This window comes from Vigna unguiculata, chromosome 5, assembly GCF_004118075.2.
Source record: "Vigna unguiculata cultivar IT97K-499-35 chromosome 5, ASM411807v1, whole genome shotgun sequence".
Classification (NCBI taxonomy): domain Eukaryota; kingdom Viridiplantae; phylum Streptophyta; class Magnoliopsida; order Fabales; family Fabaceae; genus Vigna; species Vigna unguiculata.
The window spans coordinates 40,448,977-40,467,859 of NC_040283.1; the positions used below are offsets into that span (position 1 = coordinate 40,448,977).

Below are 18,883 nucleotides of genomic sequence, written 5' to 3' on the forward strand. Positions count from 1 at the left end.
GACAATCTACCAAATGTTTTCAATATACCAGCATGTCCCCCAATGGGTGTTGCGTGAAAATCCTCAATCAACAATAGTTTCAAGTCAGAATTTGGTGGTACATAAATTTTGTCTCGATACAGCAAAATTCCTTGAGTAAAAGTATAATCAGAGTAGTCAGCAGGGTTATTTTTCATTGCCTCTAACAACTTGAGTAATTTTGGATCAATTTTATAATGAACTTGAATCTTCGAAATGACTTCAAAATGAGGAATTGTAATTCCAAAAAACTGAGCTGCTGGGGAGGGAACTCTACACAGTGCATCTGTTACATAGTTATTAGCTCTTGGTTTATAAATGATTTCATAGTTGTACCCCAACAATTTGGAGAGGTAATATTATTGTTCAGGTGTTTGAATTATTTGTGTCATCAATTCTCTTAAACTTCGTTGAGCTGTGTGAATCAGAGACTTGCGCCCAAGCAAGTAGGCTCGCCATTTTTTTACAACCTTTGTAATAGCATGTAGTTCCCGAACGTACGTTGAGGAGTTTAGCATCTTGGCACAAAATTTCTTGCTAAAAAAGCTAATGGGATGACCATCCTGTTGGAGCACTGCACCCATACCAGCCCCGGAGGCATCAGTCTCAATAATAAAGCCCTTTTCAAAATCTGGTAACTTCAAAACAGGAGTTGTTACCATTGTAGTTTTCAATTGTTCAAAAGTTGTTTGTGCTTCATCTGACCATTTGAAGGAATCTTTTTTTAGCAGATTGGTTAGAGGCAGCGCGATTGAAGCATACCCATGTATGAATTTGCGGTAAAATCCTGTGAGACCTGGGAATCCTCTCAATTGCTTCAGATTCCTTAAAATTGGCCTCTCCGTCATCACATGAATTTTCTCTGGATCAGGACCCACACCCTTCCTGGACACTATATGACCCAAGTACTCAATGGATGGTTGAGCAAAAGTGCATTTGGACTTCTTCAAATAAAACTGATTAGTCATCAAATAATCGAACACACCCTTTAAGTGAATAACATGATCATCTAAAGATTTACTATATATTAAAATGCCATCGAAGATCACTATAACAAACCGCCGCAAATATGGTTGAAACAACACGTTCATGGTGGCCTGGAAAGTAGCTAGGGTGTTGCATAAGCCGAAAGGCATAACAAGAAATTCATAATGCACATCATGCGTCCTGAAGGTGGTTTCTTTTACATCTTCGACATGCATTTTGATCTGGTGATAACCGGACCTTAAATCGAGTTTGTTGAACCACTGTGTCCCATGCAGTTCATCGATCAACTCTTCGATTGATGGAATGGGAAAACGATCCATACTTGTTATAGCATTTAAAGCACGATAGTCAATGCAAAATCTCCAACTTCTGTCTTTTTTGCGGACCAACAGAACTAGTGAAGAAAAAGCATTATTGCTCCGTAGAATCAAACCTGAATCCATCATCTCTCTAATTAGTTTTTCCATCTCTTGCTTTTGGAAGTAAGGGTACATGTAGGGTCTCACATTAACAGGATTGATGCCTTAAAGCAAGGGTATTTGATGGTCTGTTGGTCGTTGTGGGGGAAGTGTCTTGGGTGTGTCAAAAAGGATGCTAACTAATTCTAAAAGATTGGCAATGATTTCTAGGTAAGGTAATGGTTCAGTGGATTTTGGGGCTAAGGGTAAAACTTGAAGATGAAATATTTTTGCTATGGATTGTGTTGTGGCCATTTGTTTGAATTGGGCTATTGTTGCCTCTAATGGATTGAGCTTAGTTTGCCCTTTTAATTGTACCCCTTTGCCATCTTTCATGAATTTCATTGTCAAAGACTCATAATCCGTTAACATTGGCCCGAGAGATTTCAACCACTGGATCCCCAATACTAAGTCAGCACCACTAAGAGGGAAAGCAAATAGGTCTACCTAAAATCGATGACAATCAATTTTAATTCCCACATTCGGGCAGTATGAATCACATCTGATCTCTTCACCATTTCCTACCATCACTGAGAAAGAGTGGGTTGCTTGCACATGTAGGCCCAAAAATTTTGCAACTTTATCTTGCATAACATTGTGGGTACTCCCACTGTCCACAAGAATGACCATTGGGCTTTTACCAATTACACCTTGAACCCTAAGTGTTTGAGGGGTTGTGTGGCCCATTAAGGAATGAATATTGATTTGGGCATCTGGTGGGTCAAGAGAAGGTTTTGGGTCGGATTCTGGATTCTCATCCTGCTCAAAATAGTTTAACAACTTGGTGAGCTCATCATCAACAGGTCGAAATTCAGGTGTTGTGACTAAAAGATGAAATCGCTTTTGGCATCTATGTCCTAGAGTAAACCGTTCATCACAGTAATAACAAAGCCCATTTTCCCTTCGAGCTTGTAGATCCGCAGGACTAAGTTTGCGTATCTGAGAATTTGTAGGTGTTGGCAACAACCCTTTTGTACTTGTGGTTGTGATTGATGATCCTACCATTCTTGAAGCTGTAGAAGATGTAGCTTTGAAAGGAGTCGTGGTCGTTGTAGCAACATACCCGAATTTAGGTTTTGCTGCAAAAAGCTTTTCCTCTTGTAACTTTGCAAGGCTGATGGCTTCCGCAAGCGAGTTTGGCCGGAATGGTATTACTTCGGGTCGAATCTCCGGCTTGAGCCCGTAAATAAAACAGCTCAAATTAAATAGTGCTGATAACCCATGAACACGATTAGCGAGATTCTCGAACTAGGCTTGGTAATCTTGAACTGAATCAATTTGGCTTAGTTTGAAAAGCGCTCCTTGAGGATCATCAAAATCTGAAGGTGCAAATCGCAATTCCAAAGATCTGAGAAATGTTGCCCAAGATGAGAGTTGGCCATTGGTGTGCATTCATTGGTACCAACTTAGGGCTTCTCCCTCCATGTAGAAGGAGGCGATTCGCAATCGCTGTTCATCTGTGGTACGATGATAATCAAAAAACTGGTTTACTTTAAATATCCAACCCAATGGGTCCTCGCCATTGAATCTAGGTACGTCCAATTTGATGGTGGTGGGCAAGTGTAACGGGTTGTCGATTTGGAGTTTTGGCTCAGCAATTTTGCTTTCCAATGCATCAAGTTTGGTGGATAAGGCCTTAATAGTATAAATAAGAGCTTCCATGGTGGCGGCATCGTTAGCAGAAGATAAGTCTGCTATGTTCTCTCAATGAAAGCACCCGATGATAGCAACTAGAAAAGAGAGAAGGTCAAGAGAGAAAAACAGAGATGTTGGAGGAATTATTTTCATTGCCCTTCTTGATCCCAAAACAAGGCATATAAAGTTTATTGTAGAAAACTAACTTGCAGAATCCAAAAAAAAATACAAAAACATAATATTGAATATAGTTACTGCAAAATCTTTGTATTGGTCTGATAATTCCTCATTTGGGTTAGACCATTTCAATTTCCTCCTCTTGCCCTTGGCCCATATCACATATTATGTTATTATTTTTTATACTTAATCGTTTGATAACTCATCTTTAATTCACACGATCAAGGTTCCACTAAAACATGTTATTGCAAAAAGATACAAGGCAGGTGTTACTTGAATCCAATACCTCACGACTAAACTATAAGTATTTTTTTTGTATACAACTTGTAATTAAATATTACATCCTTCATCTTTACTGATTTTTTATTTTATTTTATCAACAATAACAAATAAATTGAAAGGTGACAATAGGGTTATCCCAACCCTCGTATGAAAATATAAAAAGAAAAAAAAAAACAAAAAAACTTTTGATAGTGATCACCTTTTGATAGTGTTTAAGCCATGACAGTAATATAGATGAAAAAAAAACATTGAGGAACAGAAGGCACTGAAACAATTGAGGGCAATATGCACAAAACCTCTTCAAACTTTGATTAGTCTCATTTTGTGAACGTAATTTATTTTCATTGAAGTTGGCATTCTTATTTTACTTCTGTACCCAAACCAGTTTGTGATATATAACAATGTTTTATTTAACAAAACCAATCCTTGGATAAAATGTTCATTTTCCACAATGAAGACGAAATTTGCTACCATAAATACTACTTCTTAAGACTATGATAGTTCTCACAGTGACATATTGAATACACACTGATTGATAGATCAGGACATGAAGTAAAGCAGGAAACCTAACTAGTATTTCAGAAGGTAAATCTAAACTACAAAAGATATCACAATGCTTGCATAACCTTTTCGAAGGTTCTTATAGTTAGTATGCTAAAGATTTTTTTTTTTTTTCTTTTCGGAGAATGCAACAGGGAACTCTTCTTTTTATGTACATACTAAAGAAATTTATGACATTGTTAATGTCAAATGTCCGCCAATCAAACCAAGACTATGATACTTCCTTCCGCCTGTATGCAAGAATCTGAAACAGCAGAAGAAAAATGTGTGAAATTAGGTTGTTACCTAAAGTAATATTAGGGGAGAAAACCACCTTAATACTCACCAAATGCCCCATCTTGGATATACATTTGGATCTAAGCCCTGCCAGAGTCTCGTGTTCTTGTAAAACTTCCAGTTCATCTTTGTGTGGCTCTATGACCAGCGTTGATAGATCATCAAATATCAGTGAATTCTCATCAGCTGACTTGTCACGATTTGTGCTGTGGCATCCTTTGACTGCCAGTATCTCGATTCCTTCAACTGGAAAAGGTGTCTGACGAGCAACATACTATGTATAATACATAAAAATGTTAGACAATCATCATAAAGGAAGAAAACCAACACTGGCTCATCAACAGAAGCATACTATGCAATCATTTTTACTTTTTATCAACACGATACAGAAAAAGTTGGTGTATATTTTAATGAAGCATCTTTTGCAACTTCAGCTGACAAAGGAGAAAACAACCAAATCAGGCACTTGTTTCACAATTATGGTGTAAAACAGTACTAGGCCATCTTGGTGGAGGCCAAAACAAACTTAAGATCAAATAAAACAAGAGCAGCCACTGCCAGATATAATTGATCAAAGACAAGAGGATCTTACTTCGTAAAGGTGCTCCACAGACAAAGTTGGTCGACAGCAAAGGTAAGGTTGTGGCAAACTTGGCGTATTTTGATGATCAAGGGAAACAAGCATGAGATGGACATCAAACTGTGAAAAAAAAAATAGCATCTTTATATTCAACTGAAATAAGAATAGAAGCATTCAAAAGTAACATCTGTCACCTATTAGACGAGGGGATGGGGTAAGAACCTATACCTCATTAGTGTTTTCATCCAAGCTTCGGAGATGATCAACAAACTTAGACAGTCGACTACTGCGAGAACTTTTGCTATTGCTACCACCACCACTGCCATGCCGTGTGTGACTTCTGAAACCACCCCTTCCCCAAGTAAGCTTTCTATGTTTTGAGACCTGCCTTGAAATTCCACGGTTTTCTCTACTTATATCCATGTCACTATCATTGCCTCCATCTGGACTTGCCATGGAAGATGAGGGTTGAGAGGGGCGAACTCTAGCCCATCTCTTTCGCCTTTTCTGCCTGTGTTCTGTACTTCGTTCATCGGCTGAAGATGAATCCTTTTCATTATTGTCATTGTCCTCCTCGTTGTCTTCCGATCCTTCAATTGTTTGGGTTTGTCTCCTAGAATGAATGTTTCGTTGATTACGCTGTGATCTTGTTAGAAATACTCCTGGTGTATCTTTACGTCTCTTAACAAGTGCTTCTGATTGCCGTTGAACTACTTTTGCTATTGAAGCTTGAATCTGCCAGAAAAGCTAGAATGCTGAGATTTGACAATTGAGATAATGTTGACAGACCAATGATAAGATTTAAAATTAGTAAGGCACAAGAATAAACCTTAGCAATTAATAAATGTTCATTGATAAGATACATATTTAGGAGTTAATATGTCATGGGCTCGTGGCAGTCATACAGATTGTCAATCACTCAACATCAATCAGTAAAAGTGTTGCGATTTATCACTACACATCTGAATGTTGAAATTATGCTTAATTTAAATTTGTTTAATCAATAAATATTCACCTGCTTATTGCGGTTCTTCTCCTCTTCACGAAATTCAAGCTCCTGTAATGGGATAGTGAACAGTATCATTAGTTGAATGTGAAAGCTTTACCTTTATGTAAACAAAGTAGAAAATGAAGTAATAAACTGGTCAACTTATACCTCTTCTTCGTACTTCTCAATATCTGGATATAAAGCAGCAATAAGGGCATCATAATTTGGATCATCTCTCAGCGAACGGCGACTGGCACAATGTGTGCGGCAGGCTGGACATTCATTATTCCTAGGACAATACGTAAATGATGAATGTGGCTACAGAGAGTATAAGGTGTTTTTCTGATGAGCACCATAAAGGACTTAGACAGAAATTAACGGCAGCATATTAAATAAATAAATAAAATGCGTGGAATGGATTCATGGAGCCTACCCCAGTCGCATTGATTTGTCAATGCATTCCCTGCAAAAGCGGTGCAAGCATTCCATGACAGTTCTTGTCTTCTTGATAATGCCTGTTCAAGCAGTAGTTAGTTCTTCAGGAAACAAGATATGCTATCATTCAAGCATGAAGTGAGCTGCAAGTTTCAAAAACACTTTTCATAATGAAATCCAGAACTACAAGTGCCCAAATCAATAGCCAATCATAACTTTGTTAACTTGAAGAAAACACATCTAGTTCATGAAAAAACCACATCCAGTGAAAGTACAGTACATACAATATATATGATATTTTCAGTCAATTTGAGATTTATTTTATCTTCACAGTTTTTCCTTTCGAGCAAAACATTTTACAGAGCAATGCATGCTTATAGGAATTACCAAATCAGTGTACAACTAAGAGCTCAAAGAATCAGTTACAAAGTAGAGTTGTGAAACTTATATACCTAAATTTAACACGGTAACACAGGTCTAGGAATTGTAAAATCAGGTTAGTTTCCTAGTTTCCTGTTTTTATTATATTTTCAGATTAGGATACTAGTTTTCGAAAGAAGATTGTATCTGGAGACAATAAGACTTAGTTTGTTAACTCTAGTGATCAGTTAGTAGATATTTTCACTAAGTCTTTATAGGAAACAAGAATTAATTACATTTGTAACAAACTTGGTACATACGATTTCTATGCACCAACTTGAGGGGGAGTTAGATAAATTAGATTATTGGATATCTTAGATAGATATCTTATATTTATCTTTAATCTTCCGTTACTTTGTTATTATTCTTTATTTTTATTTTGGACTGAGTCCATATTTCCTTTATTATAAATATAGTACCCTTATGTGTATTTTCTACACAAGGAAAATTAATCTCAACCCTATTTTCACTGTATTCAATAAATACAATTGAGGAGCCTTCTATTTATAAGGAATACAAGCATGCTTAAGAACCTAGACTAGTGTGCTTTTGAAACGTACAAAAAGAGAGCTTTTCTTGGCTGAGAATTCCTAAGAACTAAGGTTAGGAGCTGGAATTCCTTGGATGTAATCATGAGATGCTTAGCTGCATAATCTAGCTCTAACTATTTGAAGTTAGTTTATAACACTTAACTACTTTGTTCTAGAATATGTTAGAAGCTTCTAGAACTTTCTACAAGGATTATTTCTTTAGAAGAATTTTAATCACAGTATTCAAGGACCATTTTGAGAATATTCTAAAAAGATCCTTTTAAGGGAAACTTTTAATTCCAAAGTATTTTAAACCGAAGGAGGGATTCATAAACCAAGAAGAGTTTCATTTTCACAAAAGAAATTTACATATTATGTACTAAATTTTCCAATCTCCTTCTCTAGTTCTCTTAGTCTTGCTCTTATCTTTCTTCCTTCATAGGCTCTTTCTAACCCTTCCTCCTCTTTCTCCTCAGCCATGTTTCTTGTAAGGACTCCTTGATGTTCTTCCATCCTACTCTTTTCCTCATCACAAAAAAACTACAAAAATAGATACAAACTTCACCTTACATGCTAAATTTACAAGGTTGAGTTGGGCCTAAACCACTTTGTAAGACTTTGAGAATCTAGCAACCAGCATCAATACTAGTTGATAAGCACTTGTAGAAACCCCCTTAATTCAAAGGAAAGAACTAAGCCACTTGAGTACTCGACCGAGCATCTCATACTACTCAATGTAGTATTTAAGGAAACTATAATACCTAATCCCCACTACAACGGTGATGCCTTTTTTTTATTTAACCAAGGTGGTAATCATAAACAACTACAACATAGAGACTTTCGTCAGAGAATACCACCAAAATTGGATTGTTGCTCTTAAGCAAATAACTACCGATTGACTACCAACTTGTTATGCTTCCATGTGCAATCTTTACACTAAATTTTCTTGATTGCATTCATAATGTTGAGAACATTTTTTATTACATAGAAATTCCATAATATCTCAATCAATTAAGTTAGTGGAACATAAATTGAAAGAAGGGGTATCAACACGGTGGTAGCAATTACCATATTGTTGACAATGTCAAAAATCGCAACATGTTAAAACTTAGGAAATTATGAAGTAGTTAGCAGTTACTTCAACAATTCCTACCTCCAAACTATGAAAAAATATTGTACCAAAATATTGGGATTGTCAACAAGCAAGCAAAGAACACGATGAGTGGGTACATGGAACACTTTTATTGAATGCTCAGGTTAATACATACGAGACAAAACCAAATAATTAGAGGTTCTAAGATGGTCATTAAAGATTTGTTGAAACTTAAAGGATTATGGATCATGACCAATGTCTTTAATTTGGCAATTAAAGTTGAAAAACAAATTAATAGATATTTTGTGCAATCTCACAACAAATATAAGTACCCAACTCGTTCAAAAGCTACCTTGATTATGGACACCCTTGACTTGCCTTAATTGCAGCCTCTTTACGAGTTATCTTAATTGTAACCTTAAAGGTGGTGGTTTAATCTTACATTGATCAGATATACAACTTAAATAAAGAATATAAACCTTGGATAATCTTCACCTTACAAGTTGACTGTGAGATTGATGTAGGACATAAAACATGTCTTTAAGATCATATCAAAGTCAAATATAAACCTATCATTGGGTCACATGTATTTGCTACACTCTAGGATGATAGCTCTAGATGTGAAGGGAGCATAGGAAAACCACTTTACCTGCAGTCGTCCCAAGTCCACTTTAGTTGTAGCCCCGGACTAATTAGATATACAGGTTATAAATCCATATTGTTGGAAGACCCACATCGATTAAAGATAAGGACATTTCATAGTATATAAGTGGGATACAAACCTCACCTTACAAGTCGATTTTGTGGGGTTGAACTAGACTTAAAGCTCACTTCTAACATGGTATCAAAGCGAGATTAGAGCCTATCCTAACAATATTTCTTGGACTACCCGCTATCGGACCACTAATGAGCCACCCACTTCTAGTCCCACGCACGAGATGTATATACCTTGGCGTGAGGGAGTGTGTTGGAAGTCTCACATCGACTAGAGATAAGACCATTTCATAGTATATAAATGGGATGCAAACCTCAACTTACAAGCCGGTTTTGTGGGTTGAGTTAGGCTTAAATCTCACTTCTAACACATATAAAAGTTCAACAGTCCTTACCTGAAAAGTAGATTTTGTGAAATTAAGATAAGAAACAAAAGCTAATTCAAGGTGGAAACTAGGCCCCTCTTCCACCTAATATATCCCAACAAGCCAATAATAGCCCCATGTGTGCCTAACTTTGAGAAAAATTTTCAAAGCAAAGAACTTGAACTAAAAAAAAAAATTACTATATTTATGAGGGTGCCAAAATGTGAAGGAGATCAAGAGGAAGTGGTACTGTGCACTGTTCATTGTCTTTGCTTGTGCCCCAATTATATAATATAATTTTGTCATATCTCAAGTCAATATGAGATCTCCAACAACTATTTGCCCATGGTAAGCAATTAGGTTAAAAGCATATTTGTTACAAAACTAGATTTGTCACTAAAAAATCCTCCTGCAATCTCAGCATTTCAGTTGCACGAAACTACCAATCCTACTAATTACTACGAAAAAAAATTGTCTTTAGTACATTCAACAAGAGAAAAAATGACACAACCATTACTACAACTATCTCCCTACTTGACGCCTCCTATAGTATGTCAAGAAAAATATGAGGTTTCCAAATATCCCTCAACCTAGTTGTTGAGAGTGCACAAAGAAGGTGTAGATCATTGTCATTTGTTGCTTCTCTATGGAGATCTAAGAGCCTTTGTACAATTAGCTTGTTCCATGAGGCGGCCGTAGATTTGAGATTGGTGAGTGTTGATTGATTTGTAGCTTTCTTGATCTCGTAAGCGACTACAAGTTGGATGGGGAACCTTAAACGTCTAGAAGAACGATATCAAAAAGCCTGAAAAGAATTATAGGTGTGCAAATAATTATGGCTTGGAAAAGATAGTTAAGAGCCACTAGCTCTTTACGTATATGACCATCATCCAAAACAGATGAGTGAGGATGAATTAGTGAATCATAAATAAACTGAAAGGCACTCATCTTGGTCTACAGGAGGAGTCTTTGTTCCCATATTTGCTTCCAGGCGGGTATTGGAACCTGAAATGCCTAAGAATTTAGAAGAATGATGAATCAAGTTATAGGTGTAGATCGTGATTTGAAGAGGGAATTGTTGGTTCTTATGCTTTGATTGACAAAAAGAGACAGAAAGGAAGTTGTATATGGTTATTTGGTCTCAATACCCACCTCAACCAAGATGAGTGCCTTTCGGTTTATGATACACTAATCATCCTCACTCACCTATTTTGAATGATGGTCAAACACAACCATTGCAATTTGATCAGCCACGTTTAGATCAACAATTTTGCAAAAACGGTGGACCAACTAAACAAAAGTTAGACATGTCAAAGTGAGCCAACTCGGCTCACACGGGTTGGCTCACCACGAGCCAGGTTGAAAATGAGTGAACCCAACTCGGCTCACTTTATGGTGAGCCAGAAATTTTGCAACCCAGCTCAACCCACCACGGGTTGGTGGGTTAAGTGAGTTGGCTCACCAACCCACATAAAAAATTATTTATATATTTATTTTTAAGTATTGAAATATTTAAATAATTTTTTAAGGAACCCATGAGATGTTAATCAAAGTAAAATCAAGAACCAATGTTTTCATCATGCTCATCACCAATATATGATGAATTGTTTCCAAGAAAGTGTCCATATTGTCCAAGAAAACATGACTAATATTACATATTTTTTGTCATGTTATTCAACAAAATACAAATAAAAAAAACTACACATTTTTGTCATGCTAATTTAAAAAAATTTGTTTATAAGACCGTTGCTTGAGTAATTTACGATAAAAATTATATTTAAAGATTAAAGTATCAACATATATAACTTGACAATCAAATTAATGAAACATTCAAACTATTCGAATATTATTGAGCAACATTCTAGCATTTAAAAATATGAAATTGTGAACCTATATAATTAGGAATAGTAAACAAATATTAAAAAAAATTGCAAAAAAATGTTGGTGGGTTAAGTGGGTCAACCCACCATCAACTCGGCTCGAACCCATTTAACCCATGGGTTAAGTGTCTGGGTTGAGTTCAACCCACTTTTGAAAAAATTGAATTTTTCTCAACCCAACACGGCTCAAACCCGTGGTGAGCCCGGTTGGCTCATGGGTTGAAACCCATTTTGATATCTCTAACAAAAGTCCAAGGACAATCACTTGTTATAAACTTGAACGCAGAATACAATGATCAGGTGTCCGTGGATGTATCCTCTAGATACATGACCACAACCAACATGATAGATTGCAATTGTTATTGACCACATCCCAATGACTTTCCCTTAGCTAAAAAGGCATTTACATTATCCGAATTCCATCAGCAAATGTTGCCACTACATACATTATAACGACTAATGCTGCAAATCTTATATTATAGGATGGGGCTCGTAGTTTCGAGGAGCAGAAATGGCCAAAGATCCTGGTAACACTTGATACATGATTTCCACTTTTGTTTTAGAATATTGATGTTAATAGTTACAACCAAAAGGATTCATGAATTAACTACATAGGCCCGATTAGGAACAATATAATTTGAAATGCCTATGAATTTTGAAATAGCAAGACTGGTCAACCAGGTTATAGGTGCAGATCTTGATTTCAAATGGGAATTGTTGACAGCTCAGTTTCAGTTGATGAAACATAGAATGATTTGGTCTCAGACCAAGATGAGTGCACTTCAATTTATTTATGATGCACTGATTCATCCTCAATTGCCTATTTTGGATGATGGCCAAATACAAACAGTTAGTGGCTCTTGACGATTCTAAAAAAATTACTCTTGTAAGCAATTGATCATAAGGAAAGCATGAATTAGGGTTCCCTTATAACTAGGATTTTGAACCATGTTGAGAAGAGAGAAACTGAGAAGGCATATGATGAATTTCGTATGTTTAGACCATAGTGAAACTATTCAATATATAGGGGAGAAAACATAAATTAGAGGATATTCATTTTACCCTATTTTAGGTTAAAAACATAAATATATAATTAATCTAATTGATCCTGATATTTATTTACAGTTATTATATCTACAGGATGTTAACATATACACAAGATTTTAACAATACCAAACTATTAAGGACCAATAGTAGTTTCATAATCACCCAATAATCCATTAAGAACAATGAGAAGTATCCAAGTGTCTTTTATGAAAAATAACCTATGTAATACTCCTACCCCATCCTCTCTCTCCTCCTAACAAAACATATAAGTAGCATTAGTATAAAAGACTCTCCACCACACATTAGGATCTTTTTATAAACATTAACTACCTACTCACAACATATCCTTACTGCAAAAAACTGATAATGGTAAGTATATCCTACCAAACATCTCTAAGCAAATGCGAAGTCACAACAAATTAATAGCCTAATTATGCATTCTTGAAAGGGAAAACAAAAAGCATACCAAGGCAAATTGGACATTGGACATCTTTACGTATTTCCAAAAGTTCTACATACACGAATCTGCAAACAAAATAAGAGTATAAGACAATAAGCATATATTAACATAAACATGATAGAAAGAACAATTTAACGTAACATACACCTACAAGTAGGGTAGTTATAAAAATCTCAAATCCCTAGTGAATCAGACAATCCTTAGAAAGTGGATTTAAGCTTAATTTAACATCTGAAAATCAATTTGTAAAATGAAATTTACAACCATGCATATACTATAATTTGACCATATCTCTCGATATAAGATCTCCAACATACCCTCTCAAGCCAATGATTGGACATCTCAAGCATGATACAAGATATTTGTGAGTGCTCCAATAGCAACTCAATAATGGATAACACGATAAATCTAACAAAACTTGCTACACTAAGCTTGGGTACCATCTTAGGAAGTGGATTTAGCCTAATTCAAAGTAACTTTTATATTCCAATGAACTTATAAATGAAATGATTCTTACAAGGAAAAAAATACAGTACCATAGTATTTTCCACACTTGAATTGGAACAGCACACTAATGCCATTGCAACTAAGAATTTAATATAGAGCTTAATTTGTTACACTGTTAGTTTGAACCAATGTCATCAATTGCAGACTTCCAAAAATGACAGGAAGTTGATAATCCAATATATCATACAGAGATAACATTGCGTGCATATGGAAGAAGTCAAATAACAGTTGAAATATATGGTATATATCAAATATATATGCACTAAAAATTAAGTATACAAGTAAAAACAAAGATACATAAAAATTGGCATTATATTGACTCAAAAGTTTAATTAGCTGAAGACTTATCAAAGATGACAAGAGGATGCAGGACACATGTCACAACCACAACAACGACAGCAGCAGCAGCAACCAGAGTTGCAATTGCAGATTCAAACATTCAACCATGCAATAGCACTATAGTGGCTATTTAAAAAACACTGGTGTAATATTAACACTTTTATAACAAAACAGCTATTTCCAATTATATGGAAAATCTAAGACATGAATGAGAATGTAATTTTTTTCTTACAAAATCAGTGTGTTCCAAGTAAATTCACTTAACATATTGAGACTTACTTTATGCACAGATACTTTAGAGAGTATTAACTGCAATAGAAACAAGTATTAAATCAATCCCTGTATAAAATAACCAAAACTTTCTTTTTATCTGGTGTACTCAAGCCATCCATACAAAACATCATGGAAACTGGAAAAAAAAAAACATTATTGACAATGACGAGAACAATTTAATCCAAACAAAGAACTCACCCTAAAATGCTCCACAAAATCAAGAATATGCCATCATTCAACCATATGATAAAGGATCAAACTAATAATTCGAATAGTTTTCTGGAAGAAAAACAGTGTCATGCTGCTATAAAAGGCACATGACAAAGATGTGTCTATCTAAGGAACTAAATCAAGATACAGAGGAGTCAGCCACTCTTTGAGTGTGTCACGCTTTGGACACACCTTTTCATACTGGCATAACACACCGTTAGCACTTTATTAATTTATTAATAACTAACAAAGGAGAACAATCAGAGTATATCAACAATCTAAATTCCAAAATATTATGCTTAAAGAGTGGGGTAATACTGCCAGAAGTTAAAATATAACCCTTTGTCCGTCACTTGTCAGACTCTCGTGCTATCAGTCATGAGCAACAAAGGTGTTAATTCAAATACGGTGAAACATATGAACAAAAAATAATCCTAGATAGTCAAATACGGTATTCTTTCTTTTTCTAATATCGGGCACCTATCTTTGGTGAAACATAGGAACTATAGCCAATCTTGCCTCAAGGCCCCATTGCGTGGTGCCTTTCATCTTTGGCAACTTGGATAAACATTGAAGAGATGCAGAGAGGACAGGTCAATAACTGTAAGCAACACGGCTAACTATGAAATACAGCTACAGGGAAGCAACAATTACTGGCCAAACGCAGGTCTTTATCAAGATTGTAAAAGATAGTCTATGATCAAAACATCTTGGTTTTTGGACCCTCCATGATTCAATTCGTATGCAATTTCTATACAATGTCAAGGATCATAATAAAACTACAACCGCAAATAAAACCAGACATGATATTCAAAAGTTGACCACTGGTACCATGACAACGCCTCAAACAGTTTTTGATTTTGAACTCTTGACAGACAAATCAACGCAATAGAAGTTTATATATGGCTACTTAGAACATTCTGATGGATATGACTTGAACACTTCTCTACGCTTCCTAGGAAAAAACAATAAAGTTCCAAAGCTGCAACTGTAGCAATAATGACAAATGATTGTAGATGCTGATTGATGCTTAACCCGACGCTATGAAAATGACACAAAGGATTCATATATCCGATAACAAAAAACTACGCTAAAACAATTACTTCATTTGAGCAGGCAAGCAACTAACAAGTTTCAAGCATAAACAAGACAAAAATCCAAACATGCAAACGAACAACAACAAATCAAATGGGAGGATTCAGAAAATTCAGACACCCCAACTCAAACAGCAGGAACAAGTATCTCCCCTCTAAACCGTCAAAGCAAACCCATCACATCCCATAACACAAAAGTTCAAATTCAAAGGAAGAAACACAGAAAAGGAAAAATTGACATGCTGCCACGATCCCGAAACAGAAGCATGGAATAAAAACGTGAATCTAAAAAAAATAGGCAACGAAACACAGAACAGAGGCCTCGAAGCAATGCGCGTGAGAGAGAGCATATGAGATAGAACGAGTGAGTACTCAGGTTTTTCTTCAGAGCCAGAAGATGGGGTTTCGTCGGAATCTGCGAAAGAGAAAAGAAAAAAACTTGAGCACGTGAAGAACTGCAGAGGCAAAACAAAGCGCGACCCAGTTGAGAAAAACCAATTGGGGAACCAAAAAATAGCACGTAGTCACGAAGAAACAGAGCGAAAAGAAAAAAGACGAGAACGACACGTAACCCTGTGGCGTTTCCTTGCCATCGTTATCATGCGCCGCTTCTTCTACTTCTTCGTCTTCTTCCTCCTCGTCATCGTCTTCTTCTTCTTCTCCTTCCCCATCTTCTTCTTCTTCCTCTTGTTCCTCCTCTTCATGGTGGTGATCCTCGTCGTGCTCCTGCGACTGGTCCTGATGTTGTTGCTGTTGTTGCTTCGCATGTCGAGAATGGAAGAGGTTGTGGTGCGAGGTGTCCCCTTCGTCGAGGGAGTCGGGTAGAGAGCGCTTCTGGGCAGGCATTGCTGGTCGAAGACAGAGGGATTCGCGAATGCTATGCTCTCTATGTGTGCTGCCGAAGAAGAACAAGAAGAATGAGATTGAGATTTTGGTTCTCTTGCGTTATTATTATTATTATTATTATTCAATAGCATTTATTTATTATTAATATTAAATGCACCATCATTTTTCTCCAGTGTATATTACTCTCTCTCTCTCTCCCTCTCTCTAATTTTTCTATTTATTTATAAGAAAATAATAAAATTATTTAATTAGATAAGTAATGTTTAATGAAATTATCTAATTCAAAAGGCTTTTCAATATTTTAAAGAATATTTAACATTGAAAAAAATTATATTTTTATTTGGCAGACTATTTAGGAGAAAGAATAACATTTATCGTTTATTCAAGTAAATAATGTATAAATTAACTATGTAATGGACTTATACACTGTTATTAATTTTAAATTTACATTGGTTGACTTTTTTTAATCATTATTTTAAAAGTAAAAAAAAAAAAAAACTGATAATATATTTTTGCTTTTCGTTGAACACAGAACTGTTTTGGTTTGGATCCGGATTCATTAGGCCATGGAACCTTCATTTCTTTGTTTGGAAAGAATAATGCACTTTTTATTTTGAAAGTAAAAGATTAGGTTTGGAGAATGTGAGTTATCTTAATTTAATGTTATAATGATACAAAGCTATCTCAATAATGATTCATTTAAAAATAATAATAATAATACTAATTCTCTCAAACATGTTTTTCATTCAGATTTAATTATTAATTGTATGCGCTAAAATATTAATATTTTATTGAGAGAGGTCAAATATATTTAGTTTACTCTAAAAAAGACACTCTATAGTGGTTAGAGGTTGGTGACGGTAAACTAAGAAGGTCTGTGTTTTTCATTTAACATTGATATTAAGTTTTGCTATAGTGTTGTGACTTTAACTTAAATCAAAAAAAAGTCGCCACTTAGGGGGAAAATGACCTAATTATCAACTTCAACTTGAAAAATATTTTCACAATTATACTTGAAATAGAGTTAATAAAAAAGAAAAAAATAATATATATATATATATATATATATATATATATATATTAATTATAAACCTTACACTAAAAAACATGTCTTGTGCAACCAACAAAAAAATCTGAAATGTTAAGGTTGTTTATGTTAGTGCAATTATGATATAAAGGAAAATAAATTGTTAAGATAAATTTTGTGTGTCATATTAACAAGACATGTTAACATTGATTATTGATAATATACAAAGAGTTTAAATTACCATTATTTCATATTAGTGCATACAGGAGTGATTTTTATTTTGTTTTAATAAGTTAAAATTTAATGTATATATTAATTTTAATAGTATAATTTTATGGGTTAAATATGTTTTTATAATTCTTTCATTTTCAGTGAAAATTGGAATTAGTATTTCTTTAAAACTTTAGTCCATTTTATCCCCCAATTTTAGAAATGAATGAATTTAGTCATTTTAATTAAATTTTGTTAAGTTTATTTAATATTTTAAATTTGTTTCATTATAGTATTTAAGTTGTTTACACTATCAGATGTTGATGCTCCAATGCAATCAATTTTTCCAACAAGTATATTAGATAGTTTGTAGTACAACAAGTGTCGTGTCCACAGGGATTTAGTAGAAAACACAAGGTCTAAACTAGTTTAATTTAAAGTGTTTGGTTTACATAGAAAGTATGAAAATAAATTTATTGTAAAAAATAACTTTAATCTAAATCAATAAAATTTGATTAAAAATATATTTGAATGAAGGTTATCAGTTCAAATTTAGAAAGACGTGTTAAAGTTAGGTTTCACCACTTTGTCCCTCTCTTGTACTAACTCAATCATCATTCAGAAATATTCAATCATTCATGTCTTGGGAGTTTTCTTTAAATATAACTCTGAGTTCATTCCTGACACCTAGAGTCTAGGACCATCAGACTTTAGTATGATTCTTCAGTGATTGCTTCAAGACTCTATAATCAGCTAAAGCCTTAGATCTATTCCTAGCCTTTAAAAGCAGAAGGAGGATCAGGTTGAACACAACTTAGAACCAGTTCTCACTCAATCTCAAACTAGTGAAATAAAATGAGTGATCAATTCATCCAACAACAAGCATAAACTAATTCACAAACATGGAATAAAAGCATATTTTAATAAATATAATAGTCTAATATAAGAGAATTTTAAAGGGTTACATCTTTACTTCAACACTTGAAGAAACTTAGCTCTTTATAATAGATGAAAACAATACGATATATCGAAGAGTCATCCTCTTTTTTATCCTCGAATAATATTTATTATGTATAGGAACAAAATATATACAAAACTCTCTAAAAGTATCTCAAAAAACATTGTATAAACTTAGCAATGCAGTTATATCATTGTCATTTCTAAGCGTTGTAAAATTAAATATTTTTCTTTAATTTATGCTCACATCATCATACTGTCACTTTTCTTCTGTAAAAAGTTATAAAACATTGTTGTAACAACATGAAAAATAGGTAGGGGTAAAACTAGTTTTTTATAAATGATACATGATTAGTGTATTGTTAAAATGTCAAATAATAAATAGAAAAATTAGTTAATAATAAACTTTTTTTTACCTTCTAATTTATTACTACTTTGGTTATTTCTTTGAAAACTAGAAATTTCATAGGAGTCTTAGTATGGACCACAACATTCTGTTATATCACAATCTCCA

At 34.5% G+C, this 18,883-nt stretch overlaps 1 protein-coding gene across 1 annotated transcript; it reads right to left on the minus strand.

Moving 5' to 3' along the window:
• Positions 1-3,999: 3,999 nt before the first annotated feature.
• On the minus strand, positions 4,000-16,263 carry LOC114186001 (putative E3 ubiquitin-protein ligase RING1a). The gene is made up of 10 exons (XM_028073993.1): positions 15,902-16,263; positions 15,702-15,744; positions 12,913-12,971; positions 6,396-6,477; positions 6,131-6,251; positions 5,990-6,031; positions 5,203-5,709; positions 4,987-5,094; positions 4,444-4,668; positions 4,000-4,362 (listed from the first exon to the last, which is right to left on the minus strand). Exons 1-10 carry the CDS (start codon positions 16,173-16,175, stop codon positions 4,330-4,332), a joined length of 1,494 nt encoding a protein of 497 aa, XP_027929794.1. The 5' UTR covers positions 16,176-16,263; the 3' UTR covers positions 4,000-4,329.
• Between the last annotated feature and the right edge of the window lie 2,620 nt (positions 16,264-18,883).

Excerpts from the sequence above, each read along its gene's own strand:
- LOC114186001 (XM_028073993.1), bottom strand. The coding sequence starts at position 16,175 with ATGCCTGCCCAGAAGCGCTCTCTACCCGACTCCCTCGACGAAGGGGAC. Across the intron at positions 5,095-5,202 it reads TGGATGAAAACACTAATGAG|TTTGATGTCCATCTCATGCT; the intron begins GTATAGGTTCTT and ends TTTTTTTCACAG. Across the intron at positions 4,669-4,986 it reads CTGTGGAGCACCTTTACGAA|TATGTTGCTCGTCAGACACC; the intron begins GTAAGATCCTCT and ends TATTATACATAG.